A 21,075-nucleotide genomic window follows, 5' to 3' on the forward strand; every position below is an offset into this window, starting at 1 on the left:
CAATAAGTTGAGACAATGCTAATGGATTTCAAAGTGTACAAGGTTAGCGATATTTGTTTTTTTTTTTGTGGCATCAGTAAAATCACGTAAAACTCTGCCACTTTGCGTAGTCTTGAATAATTTTCTTCAAATCTCCTCACATCTTGTCTGCCTGATTCACTCTATAGATAACTAAACGATCAGCTTGTGTTCTGAACCATTAAGTTTGTATTCCTAAAACCAAAAAGCTTGAAGTTCACATAAACCCACGACGCCTGACCACAAATTGCATTAGAATAATAAACTTGTTCGATACAAAGTTGCTCAAACAGGACTCTAATGATAACCGCAAACAACGGAAAACTAAGGAGCGGTTCGCGTGCGACATTGAATAATGAGAGCTCAAGACGCCACGAAATTATGAAGAAGTATGTCTTGTTTTAATGAAGGCAATGTGGGCCAACCGTTGTACAACACGAGTGATTGACTAGCGCGAGAACACCTCCAAGCATTCTTAATTGATTTTAGAATGCAAGAAGCCATTAGCGGTATTCAATGTCCATAGCGCAGTGTCTTATCGAATCCTATTAGTACAGTTGAACTTATGTACGTACGTAAAAGTGGCCGGTAACTGTAATTTAGATTACCGGCGAGCGCTTGCATCATAAAGACGACTATTAAGCTGTTCCGTAGCAGACGAATGCGATTTACAGTGCAAGTCGAGGCCGTAAACATATCTGTCTATTACAGATAGATACCCACTTGGTAATAAACACTATAATTTCAGTTTTAATTAAGACTTGGTTATATAGATGTCTGCAAGTTGTTTTAGTACAAAATTGTCTGGTGTTAGTGCATCTAGGGCGTCGTGTATCGCGGACGGGAGATTAACAAGCAGGTGGTCGGCGCGGCGGCGCGGCGCGGCGCTCGCGTGACGCCTTGCGGTCAACCCAGATGAGCCAAGTGCACCGTCTCCCATTACGGCATCACCATCTCTGTACTGTTATCCGCATAGCAACTGCGGTCACACATGTAGGTCGAACACTTGAACATTAAATTAAATTTATGGTTTGTAAGAATTCCAACGTTAATTGCGACCATGTGAGTACGTGCTGAGTTAGCGATGACCGATCGACGGTATTTTGTACCGTCGACGATATTGATAGTGTTATTTCATATTTCACTTTGATGAACTTCATATAAAGCTTCATAAGGATAAGTTTACTGTATCTAGTTAGAAGAAACTAAGATCTCTGGTTTCGTAACGCGATATGATCAGATTGGTCGTGTAATAGATCGCTAGAAGCGTTAGCGTTAGTAATTATTATTGTTTTCTTTTGTAATCCTCCTTATAGATGTATTGGGGCTGCACGATATGCATTGTTCTTTATTACCGCGCCTCCTTTACTAGGTTATGTAACAATCAACATTATATAACACTTTGTAAATAGTTTGTAAACATCTAAAGGTTATGTTGTTGTCACTCGACTCAGTCACACTCCGATACTATTCACATTGATGTGTTTCAGAGTATAAATCGTCAACTTGAAGCTATGCATAAGAAACTGCACAGTTTTTTTTCGTCATTATTAAACTTTGTCAAATAGCAATTTTGGTGACCCACTTAACATTTTAAACATTCCATACCTACTTAGATTATTTAATTCATCAGAAAAATATCACATCTAACTACAGAATATCTAAAGCAATTTACTAGCAATAACCACTCACATTCCGAAGATTGAAACAAGATTAAAACTTCAGACAATTTAGTTAGAACCGCTATTAATATGGAAAAGCGGCGCGCCTGGAAAGGGGCTAGAACCCCATCAATCATGTGTAATCCGTTTTTGACTATCGATCACGGCGACCCTATTGTGTTCTGTGGCCTATACCTACGAGCTGCAGCCATACAATATCAATGGGGTGTAGGCTGTAGTGCACCTACACAATACTTAGCAAACTATTTATCAAAGACTAGCTGTTGCCCGCGGGCTTAAAATAATCCCACGAGAACCAAACTTCGGGATAAAAACTAACCTATGTTTTAATAATGGTTATAAACTATCCGTAAACTAAATTTCGTCTAAATCCGTTAAGTGGTTTTTGCGTGGTATAAACGCGAAAGTTTCACACTTTCGCGTTTATAATATTAGTGGTATGGTAGGATTAGTAGGATAGTTTGATTTCCCAAAGATCCATCAGCAGAATAATTATAGATCGATATACATAACTTAGTACTCTAATATTAATAATTGTTAATAAAAGTTATTTAATAAAATAAATAAAACAAAGACTTTATATTGCATCCATAAACTGCAAAACCAATTTCAAAGATAATTCTAATAAGGTTTATTAGTATCATTGGTTATCATTTTATGCTGCACTCCAAACTTACATTAATGCAGAAAATATTACAATAATTACTGTCTGCAGAGCCATTTCTGACTAAATCGTAGTTTGCTAGCATTCAAGGATATTGCTTATTGATTTCAGCCATCGAACTATTCGATGCTATCAAATTGAACAACTAAAATTTATGGTTAGCACAATAGGGATAAATGACTGGGTATAAAAAGAAAAAAATCTCATTAGTCCCTCAGTTAGATAATGGAAAAGTATGACACACGTATTTTTTCCTTTTTCAGAAAAACTAGAATTGACAAAGATTAACTGTTTTAAAGTTTAGGAGAGGGGGCTTGTGACGTAACGATATGGTAAAATTTATACTCAATCGTGACGTCACGCGTAAGTTTCATTCACTGTAATTTGGTCAATTTATGTTTGCGGAACAAATTACTACAAAACTACAAAAAAAATGTCATCATCCCTATTGTAAGACACATTTTTCATTATTAATGAAATAGTAACTTCTTTTACTTTGTATATTTTGACTATAATTTTAAGAAGAAATATAGTTAATTAAGTGTAAAACACAGAAGTAAACTTTTGATCTCCATTTCGTAAGTCGTACTCTGAACGTCAAATAACTTACAAACGTGTTAGAAATGAATTTATCTTGAACGCCATTAAAATCTTTTAGTACGTAAGTAAAAGAGTTATTACACTTTTTGTAACAGTTAGCGATCTGATAGCGAAATGTACACAATGCTTCACAATGCTGGCATCGTCTTATTCCCACACAAATCGCAAGTCATTACATCAACTGAGACACAATAATTAACCAACTGTTTCTGTTATCAAGCATATACTTACACTATAATTGAAGGGCACTTAAGTTGTGCGATCAGCAAAAAAAGTCGGTTACACTATTCGTTTAAAAAAGAAGTACACAAACAAATCCAAGGTAACAAAATAGGCTTATCGCGTTAGTTTGCATCGCGTACCCATGGTCTAAGGTACAATGGAATAGTGAAGCTCAAAGGTGGTTTACCCGGTAGGAGTCACGACAGCATACCTCTCCGCCTTCCCTAGGACGGAAAAGTCCATAAAGATTTCTGCGGGGAAAAAGAGGTAACAAAAAAGGTTTGAAAGCCAAATTTAAATTCCAACACGTCCTTGTAAATTACTGGCAATTTCGGAGCAAAACTTTTTAGGCGCGACTAGGAGGTAACTGTACGGCTGGTAACTGAAATCGATCAAAGATTTATGAAAAACTCTAACTTCAATCGCTTGTGACACGCACTGTTTTCTTTTTTTACATTGCGTTGTGTTAAGTGATTTCTGTCGCCGACTGTACGTATCTTGTTAACATCAGAGACGTGCAAGAAAACATGTCTCGAACGGTTCATACGAAGACTAGGTTTTCCAGCCGAGTTTACCGCTCATTTAGATTATGCGTTACAGACATTATTACATTCATAATAAGCTAATTAAGTTGTAATTAATATACAAACAATGAATATAAAAACAAAAACTCTTTTATATTACTTGAAATTTGTATGAACTTCATGAAGTTATTACATAGAGGTGATAATTTTACTGTTTACCAATTTATAAATGACTGTATTTTTCACATTTTTTTTTATTGTATTACTTCTATTACTAGAGTTAGTACTCAGCCAAATTAGTAAAAATAGTAACAAGCATTTTAATATAATTTAAAGGATGGTATCGGGTCTCGAACAAAATGTATAGTCTTTCAAATCTCACTACGCTCTCTGCACCCTCCTTCGTACAGTCGTTTTGCCAAAAAGAGACATTAGATAAAGCGACATCGTCATGCTCATCCATCATTCATTTTTTTCTTACTCCCATCGAACTCCCCACATTATAAATAAAGAATCGCGATCCTAACGGTTTTAAACTAAGAGGCTAAAGAAAAATCATTTTGGAAAATAAATTAGTCAGCCATAAAATTTTTGACTGCTCTAACAGTAGCTCTCTTCTCTATCTTTTTCCTATTACTTTTTGTTATAGTGTCAACAAAAATACATCATCAGCAAAAAATATCTAAAACTGTCTAGCTATTCAGTTGATTAGCCTAGTGATAGACGACTCTAAACAAATGATATCGATTTTACCCTTTGGGTATGGGTAAAGCAAATTTAAACTCATTTCGGATCGTTTGATCTCAAAACTCAACAGTTCACAAACTAACAGCAAATTGCCATCCAGGTTATCAATCAACGTGGTCTTATTGTTCCGCCGCTATATCTTTCGATCTCCTTATGAACTCCATCTTATACATAATCAATATAAAGCTCATCTAAATAAGGAATACAAAGGTAAGTTGCCAACATGTATAACTCCGCCTGGGTCAGGAAACTGTGTCACTCTGAAACAAATGTTATGAAGATATGATTCAACATAATTTTAACTAGATTTAGAACTTATGTGTAACTAGCTGTTGCCCGCGACTTCATCCGCGTGGTTAGGAGATAATAAGTTATGATTTATATCTGCCCTGTTTTTTCCACATTTTCCATTGTATCTTCTCTCCTATTAGTCGCAGCGTGATGGTTTATAGCCTAAAACCTTCCTCAATGAATGGCAAAAATTACGTAATAAATGAATGGGCCCTTAGGAACAAAATAAAAATCAAACACACTCAGCTCCCTACAGTTACCTTATGCGAATACTATCAAGACAGGATGCAAAACAAAATACAAGTCAAAATCAGGTAAATTATATCATACTACATTTGACTACCATTTGTGAATAATACCAAAATTATTTAACGTAAGTAACTGCATCAAACGGAAAAACACAATTTACTGCTCAAAAACATTATTGCAGTATAATTGCCAGGCTTTAATCTGGCAGTGAGTTCTTAAATCAGTTCCTATTTAGTAAATTTAAGGTCATTTCAGCATCTATTTAAAGATTTTAATAACATTATGAGTTTAATAATTACTTTAAGAGTTTAATAACGTTATTCTATTTCCACATTATTTTACGTATAAGAGAATCCTTCTTATGCGATGAAATGGTGCCTCGAATGAAGCAAAAAGCAGTGGTTACTAAGAATGTCAGACAGAGTTTTTGTTCCCTCCGGTGACCTGCATAAGCGATGAAATATGCTTCGCTTGTTTATACATATTTAAAGATCTGTAGATGTGCCATAAATCCCGCTTTCCTCCCTTACAAGGCAAGTCGAACTCCTAGCAAAACACGAAGTGAATTGATACAACTCAGTTAGCAAGGCTGTCTACAAAACAAACAAAAAAACTATTGAAACAGTAGTAAATTTTAAAATTCACTTTTACGATGAAAATGGAAAGCAAGCATATTTTTTATTTTCAAATTAAAACGAAGTAACCGTTAGTTTAGCAAGGATTCTTCACATTCTTGCAAGGTTGACAACCCTATTAACCACTGAATACAGGAGAAAGATACATTGATCGTGTGAGCTAAACTTTTCCTCCGTTAACTTTTACGATGTGTGCAAGAGCATAACTGTGAAACCAGCCCTTAACCTCATAGTCATGTAGGATCACATCGCATTCTGAACAGCCTCAGTACAGTCAGTACTTAGCGCGGCCTGGCTACAGTGTGCGGTATTCAATGTTCGCATTCCACTTTACGTTCAACTTATTAAGACGGTGAATGATTTATTGACTCTACATTTTACCTACAATATAGGAAAATGTAGTATTAAACATTTAAATAAATAGGTATTCAGGTCCCCATAACTTTAGTTAGCTAATCTTAAATAATGGACTCATTAACCTGACTCGTGCTCATCTTTGCGTAACTAACGTAAGAATAGCACCTAGTACATTAAGCCAGCATCATGTGTTGCTTACCAAGCAGGTTGTACGTGATAAACTATTTATTGACCTAAAAACACAATGAAGGTGTCAAGGCGTCGTCCGCACATTAACACATTACGCTACGAGACTTGTTAACGCGAGGATTCCAAGGAATTACTTAATCGCCGATTAGATTCAGCGTAAAAAGACGATTACATCGTCACAGAGTTATTACTGCGCTATGCGACTAGGCTTTTTATAGCCTATTTCATGGACATCTTTATTTTCATGGCAAGTCTTCGCCTTTTAGACTTTGCTGGAATAACAGTATTAAAATGCCCATTTGTATTACGTCAGCCTAAATTACTTTGGGGTAGAGTCGAGGGGAGTCGGCAGTAATAAAGGGAAGTGAGCTGCAAAGGTATTTCAAAATGAAATTTTTAGTAGCTCGAATGGAAACCTCAAGCTGAAATATTTTGGATCATTTGTTTGAATTGATTCTCCCTTGCTTTGTCTACACTCTATGGTATAGGGGAAATATTGTTTCATATCAATTTAAATATTTGAACGATTTGATGAACTCTTATGTATTTTCCTTTATCCATTTCATCTAACTTAATTAACGACTTGCATTTTCATTTTATAAGAGAGAATGCAACACTTCATTTTGACATTTTGAACTGAGTATCATTATATCATGCTGCATTTGATGACAAAACCTTTAAAATACCCGTTTCCAATTTGTTTATATATTAACTTGAAATCGAACCGAATCGTGTATTGTTAACGCTCAAATGTTAAAACATTCATCGATTTTCTGTAAACACGGATGAGTAGCGCCTTTTGTGAAGAGATCTCAGATTACTAAAAAAAAATTACAAACAAGGCAATCACCCATCTTCACTTCATGATTTATTTACAGCCGATATCAACGTCTATACAATTTGCTAAATAGGTATTAAGATACCTTTCTGATATTTATATTCAAAATTATTTTAAACTTTCGGTTTTGTTTCTTTTTGTAATGCCACTTTTTTTCTTCACCAAGATTTTAGCTCATTTATTAAGTACACATTATCATACAGTTAAAAGTAAGTAAGCATAAACGTTAAAACAGGAGATCGTTGTTTATGAGCAAGTACTATACAGGAGGTACTCATAAAACCAGAATGCGGCAACGATTTAAAACAAAGAAGAATCGGCTATCAAAAGCACCATTAAGTTGACAAGTATGACGTACTAGCTATTGAGTACTATTGAGTATTCTGCGTACTATTGATCAGTTTCGGATCACGACTGATTTAATTAACATATTCTATGCGATCTGACAACAAATCAAGTAGTTAAGAGATTATATAATTAAGTTAACACGTGTTAGCACGTTTACGATCATACAGGACATTTGAATGGAATTTCTAATCTTCTTTCTAGTTAGATTCGATCCTTAAGTGTTATGCCGATTTTACGACTATCGTTCAGCAAGTAAGAAGTTCTGTGATGTAAATGCGGCAGGTTGGTTCTGATCAAAGGGTAGAATATAATAGTATTAAATTAAATTAAAATTTCTGGAAAAATGTTTTTCAAAAATATTAGCTCTTTCTTTAAAAGGGACAATTTTTTTGTATGTATTACTTCTAATTAATTTCGATGAGAATAAAAAGACAGTAAATCGTTTCCCAAGGACACACCGTACTTAAGTCCTAGGTGCCGAAGTCGACTGAAGACAAAAATGAGTAGCTTGTATTAGTAACTATAGTTGAAAATAGGAACAATGACAAGTCTATTATTATGTGACGAAAGGCTGATGCTGATGACTGACAACCGGACAAATAGAAGACAGTATTTCAATCCTGACAGTCCCATTCACAATATGAACGTCAATCATCTTTTCAAATTTCATGTCAGCGAAAAAATCAAGTATTGCCAAATGACTTTAATTTTCAAATTGTTTGTATAAATCACTGTACCTACGTAATTTGGTGATGGCCAGCCTTGAGGTAGTGAATGGCCATCAACGTTAGTGTCAACGTATATTGTACAGACAAGTGACGTATGTTTACGACTTTGATAGTAATAAAGATAAAGAGATGTCAGTCAAGTTTTGGGGATAATAACATAATTATGTTTGGAATATTTTCAGATTTAAAATGACATCGCGATTGACGCTTAAATAGTTGCTTTTAATTTTTGGCAGTACGCCACTTCTTCATATTTAATTGCTGTTCAGATTATTAATCACAGCGTCATGGTTTATTAATATAGCATTCTTCAATAAACTGGCTTTTTAATCCTAAGATTATTTTTTCAAATCGGATCAGTAGTTCCTGAGATACCGCGTTCCAACAAACAAAGAAACATTTTAGCTTTATAACCTATATATTATAACATATATACAGGCCGGGTTTCGGAGCGGATACGGCACCATAGACCACATCCACACAGTGCGGCAGATTATACAGAAGACCGAAGAGTATAATCAGCCCCTGTGTCTAGCATTTGTGGACTATGAGAAGGCCTTTGACTCGGTGGAAATCTGGTCTGTTCTGGAGTCCCTGCAGCGTTGTCAAGTAGATTGGCGATACATCCAAGTGATGAGATGTCTTTACGAAGCCGCTACAATGTCCGTCCAAGTACAGAATCAGCAAACAAGGCCCATACCGTTGCATCGAGGAGTGAGACAAGGGGATGTTATTTCCCCGAAATTGTTCACTAATGCAATGGAGGATATGTTCAAGACGCTGAACTGGAAAGGACGCGGCATCAACATCAATGGCGAACACATCTCTCACTTGCGATTTGCTGACGATGTCGTCATCATGGCGGAAACGCTGCAGGACCTACAACAGATGCTGAACGGCCTGGCTGAATCTTCTCTACGCATCGGCCTACGGATGAACTTGGACAAAACCAAGGTCATGTTCAATGAACATGTTCTACCGGAACCGATTGCGATACACGGCGCCGTTCTCGAAGTTGTTCAGAAATATGTATACCTCGGGCAGACATTGCAGTTAGGTAGAAACAACTTTGAGGACGAGGTGAATAGAAGAATTCAGTTGGGTTGGGCTGCATTTGGGAAGTTACGTCGAGTCCTAACATCGTCGATCCCACAGTGCCTAAAGACAAAAGTCTTCAATCAGTGCGTCCTACCTGTCATGACTTACGGAGCCGAAACGTGGACACTGTCGGTACGGCTGGTTCATAAGTTTAAAGTCGCTCAGCGGGCTATGGAAAGGGCTATGCTCGGCATTTCTCTGAGGGATCGCATCAGAAATGAGGTAATCCGTCAGAGAACCAAAGTCATCGACATAGCCCACCGCATCAGCAAGCTGAAGTGGCAGTGGGCTGGCCATATTAGCCGAAGAACCGATAACCCTTGGGGTAAACGAGTTCTAGAGTGGAGACCACGCCTCGGCAAACGTAGTGTAGGACGTCCTCAGGCACGGTGGAGTGATGACTTGCGCAAGACGGCTGGCAAGAGCTGGATGCGAGAAGCCGAAAATCGATCTCAGTGGCGTGCACTTGGAGAGGCCTATGTCCAGCAGTGGACTGCGATAGGCTGATGATGAATGATGAATAACATATATATAACACATATATAGTAACAGCCCCGTACTTCCGACAGAAGTTTTCGTCAATATTTAATACAAGAATTTATTTTTACCTTGAATTTATTATCTTCCGTCATGACATGTCATATTATTAAAGAATCAACAGTAATGGGATCCTCGACCTTTCTCATAACATCACCAAAATATTTTAACAATGGCCATAAGTTATATGGAAAATTAAATGGACGTCGTAAAACAAAAGACGTGCGTGAATTACTAGCTTGCGTACGCGCACAATCTTCTCAATTATGGGTATCATTAAATACTTCCGTATCATTCGTATAAAACATTATAACGAAAAAGTAAACATTGAAGGTTCCGAAGGAAGGCAAAAGTTCTGTACAGTTCAAGGAATACGTTCTCGAAACTCTCGTAAAACTTTGTTTCGAAAAATCGATTCATCTCGAGCGGAGCAGTAAACAACAACACATCCAACGCCCCCTCTCCAGACTTCACCGACGTCTAGACAACGAGATTAACATTCATCGCTCCACTCGTTCGCCGGAGGTTTATCGGAATAGCAAGTAATGCAGCAATGGACGTAATTTAATAGCCTGCGAACGGTGGTAATTCGTACGTCAAACACGGCCCTTAAGGCGCGAATGGCGAGCTTAAATCGATCTCTCACGTTCATTACCACGCGATGGTGGTATCGCACTACGTGTGAACTAGTATTTAGACTACCTTATCACGTCACTAATACAAATGCAGTATTTATACACGGCACTAAAATAAACTTTATGTTATTGCATGCCGATAATGGAAGTTGCGTGAGCTTACCCCGATTAGTATCCAGTTTCTCGTGAGAGCTTTGAACTAGGAGATTACGATTCAGATTTTCAACTCGATAAGGGAGAGGATTTTCTATGTAATTGATCCTTATATAAACTATCTTAAAAACGATCTAATTACCAAATGATGGCTTAAATTCAAACGAAACTTAAAAACAAGATTCGACCGATACGGAGCAAACGAAGTTAGACCGAGGCACAAAAACAACGGCCACGCGCGTGTGAACAAATAAGTCTATTTAAGGTGAAGTGACTAAACGAAAACCGAGTTAAAATTAGACAGAATCTTACAAACTAAATTGTTTAAAATAATAAGTTTCTAAACTCCATTTTCGTGTGGCCTATTTAAAATAGTATCCATTTCCCTTCCCTATTTAACCTTTTTAACCTCGAGATACAAATGACGTATGCAATTATTGATTTAACACGGCTGCGTGTGCTTATGTATTGCTTCCCCGGCGCCGAATCGCCAAACACACTTAGTACCTGCCACGTTTGTTTACACTACTAAGGTAAACGCTCCTAATACGGCGGTAGTCAAAATCGCTTCCTATTACGGTGGTATTTCTATTTTCGCGTTTTATTCCCGTTTTATCCAGTGTAGGTAGACCAAAACCGGAACTATTTATTCTAAATCTTTTACTTTATGACTTAACTGACATTTGCAATTATAGAAGATAGACAACACAACAAAATCAATCAGTCTCTGTAACGTAATCGACGTGAGAGGTGTTTCCATACAAACACGGAACAACAAAAGTAAGTACACAAATATTTAGAAACTAAGTTTTTCGTATTAAGATGCCGTTCGAGTTTGTTCTTTTGTTATTTATAGCATTTTCTTATTATTACACTCATTATTTAAATAGCTTATTTTATATTTATAAGTCATTTTTTAACAAAAAAAATAAAAATAAAATACCGCCGTAATACGATACATATTTTGAAAATTAATCCTAATACGGTGGTATGACTCCGAAATAGGAAAAGTACTGGTCATGTTTAATTGTTTATAACTTTCAATTGATTAGCTTATTCAATTAGTTTGAAGTTTAGTTGAAATAATTATTAATCACATAACTTAGAAACCATATTCTGTGGTATGTGTTCTTAATTGGAAATCTAGTTAAATATGAAAACTGTCGAGCAAAAAATGTTAGTTTCTTAGAAGAGGCAAAAATGGGAAGGTGTATTTTGATTTATCACAAAACATTTATTTTGTATAAATTTTGACTTGAGTTTTACAAATCTGAGCCAAAAAACTGTTAATGTTTGATTAGGCATTTTTACTCTTTTGTTTATCGAAATATTTATGGGTCAGAATTAGGATTATCGAAAACATGAGTAGTTTTCCTATTACGGCGGTAATTATTTCCAGGTAACTCCGTGTAGGGTTCTAAGATCTCCTATTACGGTTCTATTCATTTATCTATAAATTTAATAAATCTGTAGAAGGGTCAATTCTGTACACTAAAAATATTGAAAAAATAAACAGCAGCGAGTGACCAAACCCAAATATGTGATTAAAATTTATTTTGTCTGTCTGTATGTTCAGGCATCACGAGAAAAATAACTGTTCGATTTCGATGAAACTTGGTATAATTATACCTTATTTTTCTTGTAGAAAAATGTCGTGTTGTTTTGTAGAACTGCGGGTGCCGGGGAAAGTGATTTAATCCCTCGAATACTATTGATTCTCAACAATTTTCCATTTGAATTTAAGGGAATACAGTTTCCTGTAGCTTTATGTTACGCCATGACAATAAGCCGTTAGGCCTAACCGTATTTGGGTCCCATACATATTAGATGTCATTGTCAGAGTTACTCAAAATGGAAAAAAAACATTCACCATTAATTTGATTACGCAATTTAATAAAATCACTTTTCAATAAAGGAAAAACTTTTACTAACACATTAATATTATTAAATAAATATTATTTGTACGGAACTTTAATGAATATAAGTTCTGACCCTCCGTATTAGGAGCCGTCTACCGCAGTAATAGGATCAGAGCAAAATTTTACCTCCGTATTAGGGAAAATCGACCAGACTATTTAAATATTTTTTTAAAATAAGAAATATCATCAACAGAATCATAGGCTCAACCGCAATACAAAATATAAATTCCACTTTTAACGATAGAATTTTTTTCCACCTTTAGAAATACCTACAAATGCTTATTTTTGTGTCTTACTTTCAAATGTTGCGAAATACCTCCGTAATAGGTGCTTTTACCTTATACTGGCTAGATACACTCGGGAATTAACACAAGCGAGTAGATAAAAAAGGCTTTTCTCATCTAAAGAATGACGCAAAACCCTTACGGCATTCTGAGAATGCATTGACATCATACAATTGATATCGGTATTGCAATTTTGAAGATTACTAAAATGTTCATATTAATATTATTTCTATCATACTCTTTTAGTCTTATTTATGAAGTCTAGACAGTTAAACAGTCCGATAAAAATTTAAATGAGACCATTTCTCAAAATATAAAATTTTGTCTCGTTGAATGAAATGGGGGAAGGGAATAATGATCAATGTGTCTAGACAAAACATAGTCATAGTGGTTACTCCACAAAACAGCTTTGTTGTCAATAACCCTATGTTTATCCCTAGGATATCAATTAATCAGTGCAGATTGTGGATGAAGTTTTAAATGATACATGGGTAAAAGTTGAAGAATGGTATTGACCGACCTTTAAAGTTATAATATCTAGTGGAAGAGAGACTGTGCTCTATAAAGTGTATAACTCTGTCTTGTTTTAACACCTGCAATAATCTTACTATCAAAGATAGTAGTAAGACTCGTGGGTTTAGTCTCCGGAGAAACAAGTTCATAAGTGTTTGTGCCGAATCAAAAAACAATAGATCCGTTAATCAAAAACGGTTGTTTGAAATCATCTAACTATAAGCCAGCTCAAACATCGTTGCACGTGCACTCTTGAGGCAACACTCTATACAGTTTATGTATCGTTTAAAAAAATATTTCGTCGTCCTGTTGAGTAAAACATAATAGTCGTTGCCAAACTCTAAAATGCTTTTCTGACATCATTACTCTAGTTAATGCTTATTCATAAGCGTATAATAAATATACTGAGTAATCATACATTTTATATTGATTGACACTAAAGTAAAACAGCAATGTGCAAGGTAAAGAGAACGGACGGAAATGTAAGGTAATTTAATGTAAAAACCTTGCGAGCGCCCGCAGCTAGCTACTCGCTACGTAGGTAAGTGCAAACGGGGCATAGACGCGAGGTTACCAGACTGTCGCACCCTCCCGGTTCAACTCCCCGATTTGGTTCGAATGTTCCACAAAACGAGGCTAGCCTGTTTATATACAACCTACCTACACCACTATACAACACTCTATGTATTTAACCCGAATATTGAATAATCAACCCTTTCGAAACGGCTAAAGCATATAGAATGAGTCAGCAATGCAATGTTTGCTTTTAATACGATTCGCTTTTGTTTTGTAATTTCGATTGCATTTTAAAAAGACTGCGCTTGCAAAGTATTGGCATATGTGTGGAAATATTGCGATGTGTAATTCGATATTAATAACAATTAAATCGGTTTATACCGATGCTGACTTTTGCTGTATTACATACTTAAACCTAAAGCAATTATTTCCTGTAATATTTACAATACACAAATGGTGTAATACTTGTAACGATGTAAATATGTCGAAATGGCAACAATCATTTGCTTGCTGACTTTCTAAAGGTACTTGTGTGTGATTCAATAAAACCTTTGCTTGCTGCATTGTGCTCATAGTTAGCTAGACGTCGTGCAACACAGTTATTTGGGACGCAGCGCGGAGCCTACGTATCATTTCATCTAGGATTTCTTCAACGCGACAGTCCCACTGACATTTAAGAAAATCATTGTGTAAATCACAACATTTCCGTTACATCACGGTTCGTTTCCAATTTTATAAACGATACAACGTTCTATATTGTCATCATGTTTATAGCAAAAAATTAAGCGTAAAAACGTCTATTAAATTGACGTTTATGGAGAATAATACGTCTTTCATTACACCGACTGTCACAAGTATAATAAACCGCACATTATTAGTAACTCTTTGGCATGAAAATCGTCTCTATATTGATGTACTAAGGTTTATTTTGGTTATTTCGTTATATTTTGTAGTGTCTTCGCAGCAGTAGCAGCACTGTGACCCAAAAACGCGGTATCAGGCACCTTAGTCTCTTCTTGTCGCGGAATTCCATTAATAATGTGTATTGATGGCAATAGGCAGCGTTTTTCATTAACTGCTAGTAATCGATTTGTATTGTGAAAACGTTTTTAGTTTTCGCGCTCGTTTATATCCGAATGGATAACTTAGTGTATGAGCTCATTATTTTTCTGAACGAATCGTGACTTTTGTGCGGCAACTGTTAATGATTTAGGTCAGTCGATCCAATTTATGTCAAAATCTATCAAACCTTAATATTATAGTCAGTAGCTGAGCTTTGAATACCTTAACACTTAAATGATTAATGTAACTCAATATCGTTTCGCCATTATTATAAAATCGCAGAATAATTGAGTCCCAGTCTTTGATAAAACCTTATAGACTGTTGTTACGTTGAAAGTGTAGGATATCGGATAAACGAAACGCATTACTTCTACATAAGCTCATGTTCCTCAGCATTTAAAACGAGTGTGAGCTTGATGAGAGTTAATGAAGCACGCACCATCTATAAAGTTCGTCCTAACACCCTAAGGCAAATAAACATGGAATCACGGCTCCTACACGAACAGGGCGGACTGGAAGTGTCTGCGGGCAACCTGTGGCAGGGGCGTCAATGTCGCCAGTCACGCGAACTGCCACTGTATTGATTAAATATAATTACGACGAAACCTTATTACCTTAGTTTCAACACAATTTCTTAAATCGCCTTGCACTCATGTGGAAAGTTAATTTATAACACAAATATTAAGTGCATTAATACGAATAGACAAACAATATAATTTGGTGATATTCATGTCTATATTAAAATACAATTGAAATACATTATGGATTTTACGTTTAATTTCGGTATAATTTCATTGAAGACAGATGTAAGTAACAAACCGCCAGTTGTAGGTAACGTAGGGATTATTATTTACTATGTTATAGAGTGGGTCAAAGATTTAGTGTGTAAAACTTATACATGATCGAAGTCATGTATACAAGGCATGTCGATAAAAATAATTACTGCATAAAAGTAAAAAGTATGCAAGCACAGAGTAAGATGGTATCAATTACAGGTTGTACCGGATCGTAATAACAGGCTGTGGATGATTATGATAATGTTATAGCCAATCTTAGAAGAAATGGTTATAGAAAGTTGGTCACCGTATTAAAATGCAACCACGGCCGGCTTAATAGATGTGTTTTAGGCAATCATTTGATTTCGCATTAAAAAGTCTATTATAATGATGCTATAAATATTAATGTAATTACAGTATTTGTCAAAGCCGATTCAGATAAGAGGACAGCTATCCCCAGGGAACTTGGCATATTGCCTTTTGATAAATCATCGTCTTCTCCCTGCCCATCGTACTTTAAAGATAATTAAAATTATTAAATCATAAATTGTTTTCGTAGATGGATGGCGCCAGTGAGCCTGGCGGTGCACGCGCCGGGTGAGGACCTGCAGTCGACGGTGAACAGCATCAGATACCTGAGGGACTGCGTCGGCAACGACCTCGTGAGGCAATACGTCACCTTCCACGTATTTTTCTCCTACAAGACTATGCCAGCTAAAGTAAGTATAACCATTAAGTTTAAAATACAATGAGGTTTTACCAAATTCAAAAGCTCATTTGTTCATTGTTAAATTAAGTTCCTAATTATTAAGAGCCTTGCAACACATTCTTACAATTTAAAGGCCTAATTTATCTCCGACAATTATAATTAAGACAGAATAGCAACTGTTGTCATAGCGGAACTCTTGATCACGATTCAGATTCTAGCATTGCCCTCAATGTGGTCCCATGATGACTCAAATATGAGCCTTCATTATTTCTTAATGGCGTCCGCTGATAGTCTTATTATACCGCATAATCTGCCCTTGATTGATAGTTGGAATGACGTGTTTATACATTAGGCTGTGTTTGAGGAGTCGTCGACCGCTCCTGGCACAATTCCGGAACATAACAATACTACTGTCTGGCAAACGGCCAGGTAAGGAACTTTAGGATCAGTTCCTCGTTTATTCACTTTAGACAACTACGTTATTTTATTTTTTTATTTATCATATGTGAATTATAATAATGTTGACAATCCGAAGCCAGACCACAATTGTAGATACCTTTAAGTAAGAAGTATGTTTTGTTTTCAGATTCCTAAGTCGGAAGATTTTCTGCAGACACCGTATAACTGCTCGAACAAACCGCCTTACGTCAATGTTACTCAATCGTACAAGAAGCAGAAGAATCTGCTTTACCCAGTGAATGTAGCTAGAAACATAGCCAGAGATGCTGCTCTAACACATTTCATTCTGGTATCAGATATAGAACTCTACCCTAGTCCAGACTTGGTACCAAAGTTCCTGAACATGATAGCAAGAAACTCGAAACCACTAAACACTTCCACTAAACCTAGAGTCTTCCCAATAAGCATATTTGAAGTGGACGCTAAAGTACTTGTAAGTATAAATAAACTTACGTTTTTTTGTTTAATATGAATTTAACTAATTTTATTTTATTTTATGATTTACACGGCTTGAAGTCAATTACATAAATCACAAAAAACTTAAACTAATTTAAAAACCTAATACAGGTTTTAACTTTTCATCAATGGTTTATTTTATAATTCTTAATCTCTTCACATTGCGTTTCAGGCGCCATGGACTAAAACAGAACTTCAAAGGATGTTAGCCAACAAGACTGCTATACCCTTCCACAAATACGTATGCCCGAATTGTCACAACATACCGCAAGGCAACCAGTGGATGACTACATTAGAAACCAACCGTACGTATATTCAGTACCGAGTAAGATCAGATTACAATAGTCGTAACGAAATGTAGAACATTTGCATTGTAAAGTATCTTGTAGTTTTTATTGCCAAAACTGTGAATTTTCGCGAGACGAGCTGTGATGCAGTGGCAATTAATCCTGTGTTGTTAGTGTCGTGAGCTATTTATGCCGTCTGTAGCATGGCGTGGCCGTCGTATGGGGCATTCTAATTGCGTATTATGGTTCAACGACCGCGCCTTACCCGCTGTTCCCAGACGACCGGCTTCGACTTCTTACGCCAATTTGCAAAATCGCAAACTTTCTGATTCCGGACTGCATCAAGAGCAACTTACGTAAATCATATTTGCCTTTGCACAATTTTCTTCCGAGAACTCGTTATTAACCAGATAGCAATTTTCTCTTGAATTATATGTAGATACACACACCAATCATATCTGACTGACTGTTACAGAAATGGATGTGTTCCACGTGGGCAAGCGACAAGGCAAGTACTTGCATTGGGAGCCAATTTTCATCGGTACTCATCAAGACCCACATTATGATGAGCGATTAAGTTGGGAAGGAAAGAAAGACAAAATGACACAGGTATGTGGTGTGACACATGAGTCTTTATTACGTATACAAAGGTAATCATTTATTCCGGTGTATAAAATATAACAATATTGACGATTAATTATTTCTGTTCTAGGCCTTCGTGCTCTGCGTCCAAGACTATGACTTCATGATCTTGAATAACGCCTTCCTTATCCACAAGCCGGGCATCAAACGCTATGTGAAGGACTCCAAGCGAGACATGATGGCCATCAAGCAGTCAAGTTACGTCAAAAAAATAATTCACCCAGAACTGAAGAAACTTTACGGGACGAAACATGGCTGCGCTCTGTGACGGCCATATACAATGAGGATCTTGAAAGTGATCGAACCGAGTACTAATAAAAGCTGACAGGGTTAAATTTTCCGCCTGATTTTGGATAGGATGAATTTGTCTCCTAATGAAACATATCACTACAATTAAACTAAGAATGCAAGCAACGTTTACCTGTGAATAATGTGTATCGTAACAAGTAGCGTGGTCCTATCCCTGGCGTCCCTATTACAAATGCATACGATGCATTATGTCACGAATCAGAGGCCTTAATCAGTCACGGTGGGGACACCCGTGTGTTAGAATGTATGTGTACATGTCCGTATTGTCTAAGTCATTGTATCATGTATATTTTGCTAATGTTCCCGAATGGTCCGATGCGGACACACGAACTCACTATTCGAAATACCAAATATATTGTTGTGACTAACATGAAACGGAATGGAATCTAGCCTTTGTACTCGCTGCATATAAGGCTCAATATAGTTATATAAACGCTTTAGTTATATCTTATTAGTTTTATAAAAAAGTAAATATTTTGCTTGTCAGTTATCAACAGTGCTGATCGAGGACTCTAAGTACTGTGTAAGAGGGTACTTGACTCGTGATATTGAAGTGCTTTTTTACAGACAGTTGTTATAATTTTGTGTAGATTCTTGATGTGCTTATTAGTTTAATTTCCTGTTTAGCTTCATTCGTTTTGTCAAAAAAAATAGATGTAGCGTCCTCCGGTTTATGACTGAGGTGTAATTTACTATTTAGTAATAAAGTATTTTTTGTATTAGTCATAATGAAACTCGACTTGAAATTCCAATTTAAGTTCTATTTCCTTTACTATTAAGTTCAAACTTGTAAAAACATTTCCCTAATGTTTTAATGTGATGCACAACTATAATGATGTTTATGTACGTTTATTTATTTTTTACAGATTCTGAAATGCATTTTTATTCTGTACTTCAGTGTTAGTTGTAAAGACTAGGAATAAAGAATTATTTTTAGGATTTTTATTGATCTATTTGTACATACTGTGTTAAAAACAATAAGAGGAAATTCTCTGTGGATTATTTTTTGTTTTTATGTCAAGCTTGACCGGGACTTGAATCCTCGAACTCAGTGTTGCCAGTTATAATATTTCGTCATTTAAAAGTAATTTAAGAGTCTACAGAGGATTTCTCTTATTGAGAGTGCTTCAACGATTTTAAATCTACTGTTTATGTATCACTAGATGATGAGTTATTGTAGAAAAAGTAGCCGTAGAAGAATATTTTATTTTTATATGCAGTTAATTTTACCGACCCTGAGTTATATGATATTTTTTTCTGTAATATTCACTGACTGTTTATCGCTTTAAAATCATGATAGTCCTAGAATGATATAACAATCAGTCTTTGCAACCCGTCCAATAAGTAATTCTAAATAAATCCATGTTGAACTACAAAATTCAATATTATGTAAAAAGCGCACAACAACTAAATAAGAATATTTTTGGTCTAAGATTTATAAAAAAAAATATTACATTAGTATCATAGATTGTTCAAACGCTGTCAAACAACAAAACCATTTAGTAAATATTACAGAAATTAAAAATATTTGCTGTCAAAGTAAGTAACTATATTTTTTACATAAAAAAACATCGATGATTATTCTGAACTCTTGCTATAAATAATGTCGCGTTTTATTTATAAAATAATGCTTGATTCGAGTATGCCTAGTTTTACTGTCTGAGCCTAAGTAGAGTACGAAGACAGGTGTGTCGGCCTTATTGTGGTATCTAGTAATATATGTTAGGCTTATCATAAAGGACAAGTGCTAAACTCACCACGTTCGACGTATATTTAAGTAGTTTAATTTAATTTTTATTTTCTTAGATGTGTTGTACAGAAAATTAAAGGAAGACATTGACTTATATAGATATAATTATATAAATGAATTATTTTTCAAATACTGAGAACAAAATGGATAAAAATGTGTTAGAATCACAAACATTATTCAATTAGCTTTCCAAGCAAGAAAAAAAGTGTGCTTCTAAATCAATAGATGGCGTTGTTAAGGCGCACTTACTTTCAGATCTGTGATTGATTAGATGCACGAAATATTTGGCAAGCAAGAATTGGGAGAAACTAGATATGTTTTTTTTAAGGTCTGGTGAATTATTTACCACCTAAGCTCAGGCTGACTGCTCAGAGCTGGTAAATACATTGCAGCGTTTATTGAAGTAGGAGATTCTTTAGCATTGGTAACTTAGTATTAATGCATTAGTTTTATGAATGGGTTTCGGTAATGGTAAACGCATGTGGTGAGTTTTCACTATAAGGCTACAAGTGCCTCTTAGGTTTAAGTGCAATATATAAAGTCTTTTAAATGTGATCATTTATAAAATATTTATCTATCTAAGTAATACATTTTGTAATGTTTTCGTAAGAATCTACAATTGTGTAATCGGATCGACAATCGAAGTAAAAGAATTCTTAAACATTGCTGTCTTTTATTTACCTTACCCAATAAATAATGTATATGTTAAATACTCTTTCCTATTTATCAATGAAACAGTAGACTCCAATATAAAAAGGGGAAACCTATTTGTTTACAGATATCCAAATACCATCCGTAAAGCTGGTCGTTTCTCTGTGGGTTTGGGGTTTAAAAAAAAACAGTTATCTCACGCTTATTTATCGTGATGGGCCGACTAG

General features: G+C 35.6%; 1 protein-coding gene across 1 annotated transcript in view; it reads left to right on the plus strand.

The window, feature by feature from the left end:
• LOC113492555 (beta-1,4-glucuronyltransferase 1) overlaps positions 1-20,860 on the plus strand; it is a 61,749-nt gene extending 40,889 nt beyond the window's left edge. Inside the window, exons 3-7 of the mRNA XM_026870055.1 lie at positions 16,145-16,304; positions 16,881-17,186; positions 17,382-17,514; positions 17,972-18,105; positions 18,209-20,860. Coding sequence (XP_026725856.1) covers positions 16,145-16,304; positions 16,881-17,186; positions 17,382-17,514; positions 17,972-18,105; positions 18,209-18,406 — 931 coding nt within the window. The 3' untranslated portion in view covers positions 18,407-20,860. The remainder of the gene's footprint in view (positions 1-16,144; positions 16,305-16,880; positions 17,187-17,381; positions 17,515-17,971; positions 18,106-18,208) is intronic.
• The last annotated feature ends 215 nt before the right edge of the window (positions 20,861-21,075 follow it).

Source organism: Trichoplusia ni, chromosome 4, assembly GCF_003590095.1.
Source record: "Trichoplusia ni isolate ovarian cell line Hi5 chromosome 4, tn1, whole genome shotgun sequence".
Lineage (NCBI taxonomy): Eukaryota > Metazoa > Arthropoda > Insecta > Lepidoptera > Noctuidae > Trichoplusia > Trichoplusia ni.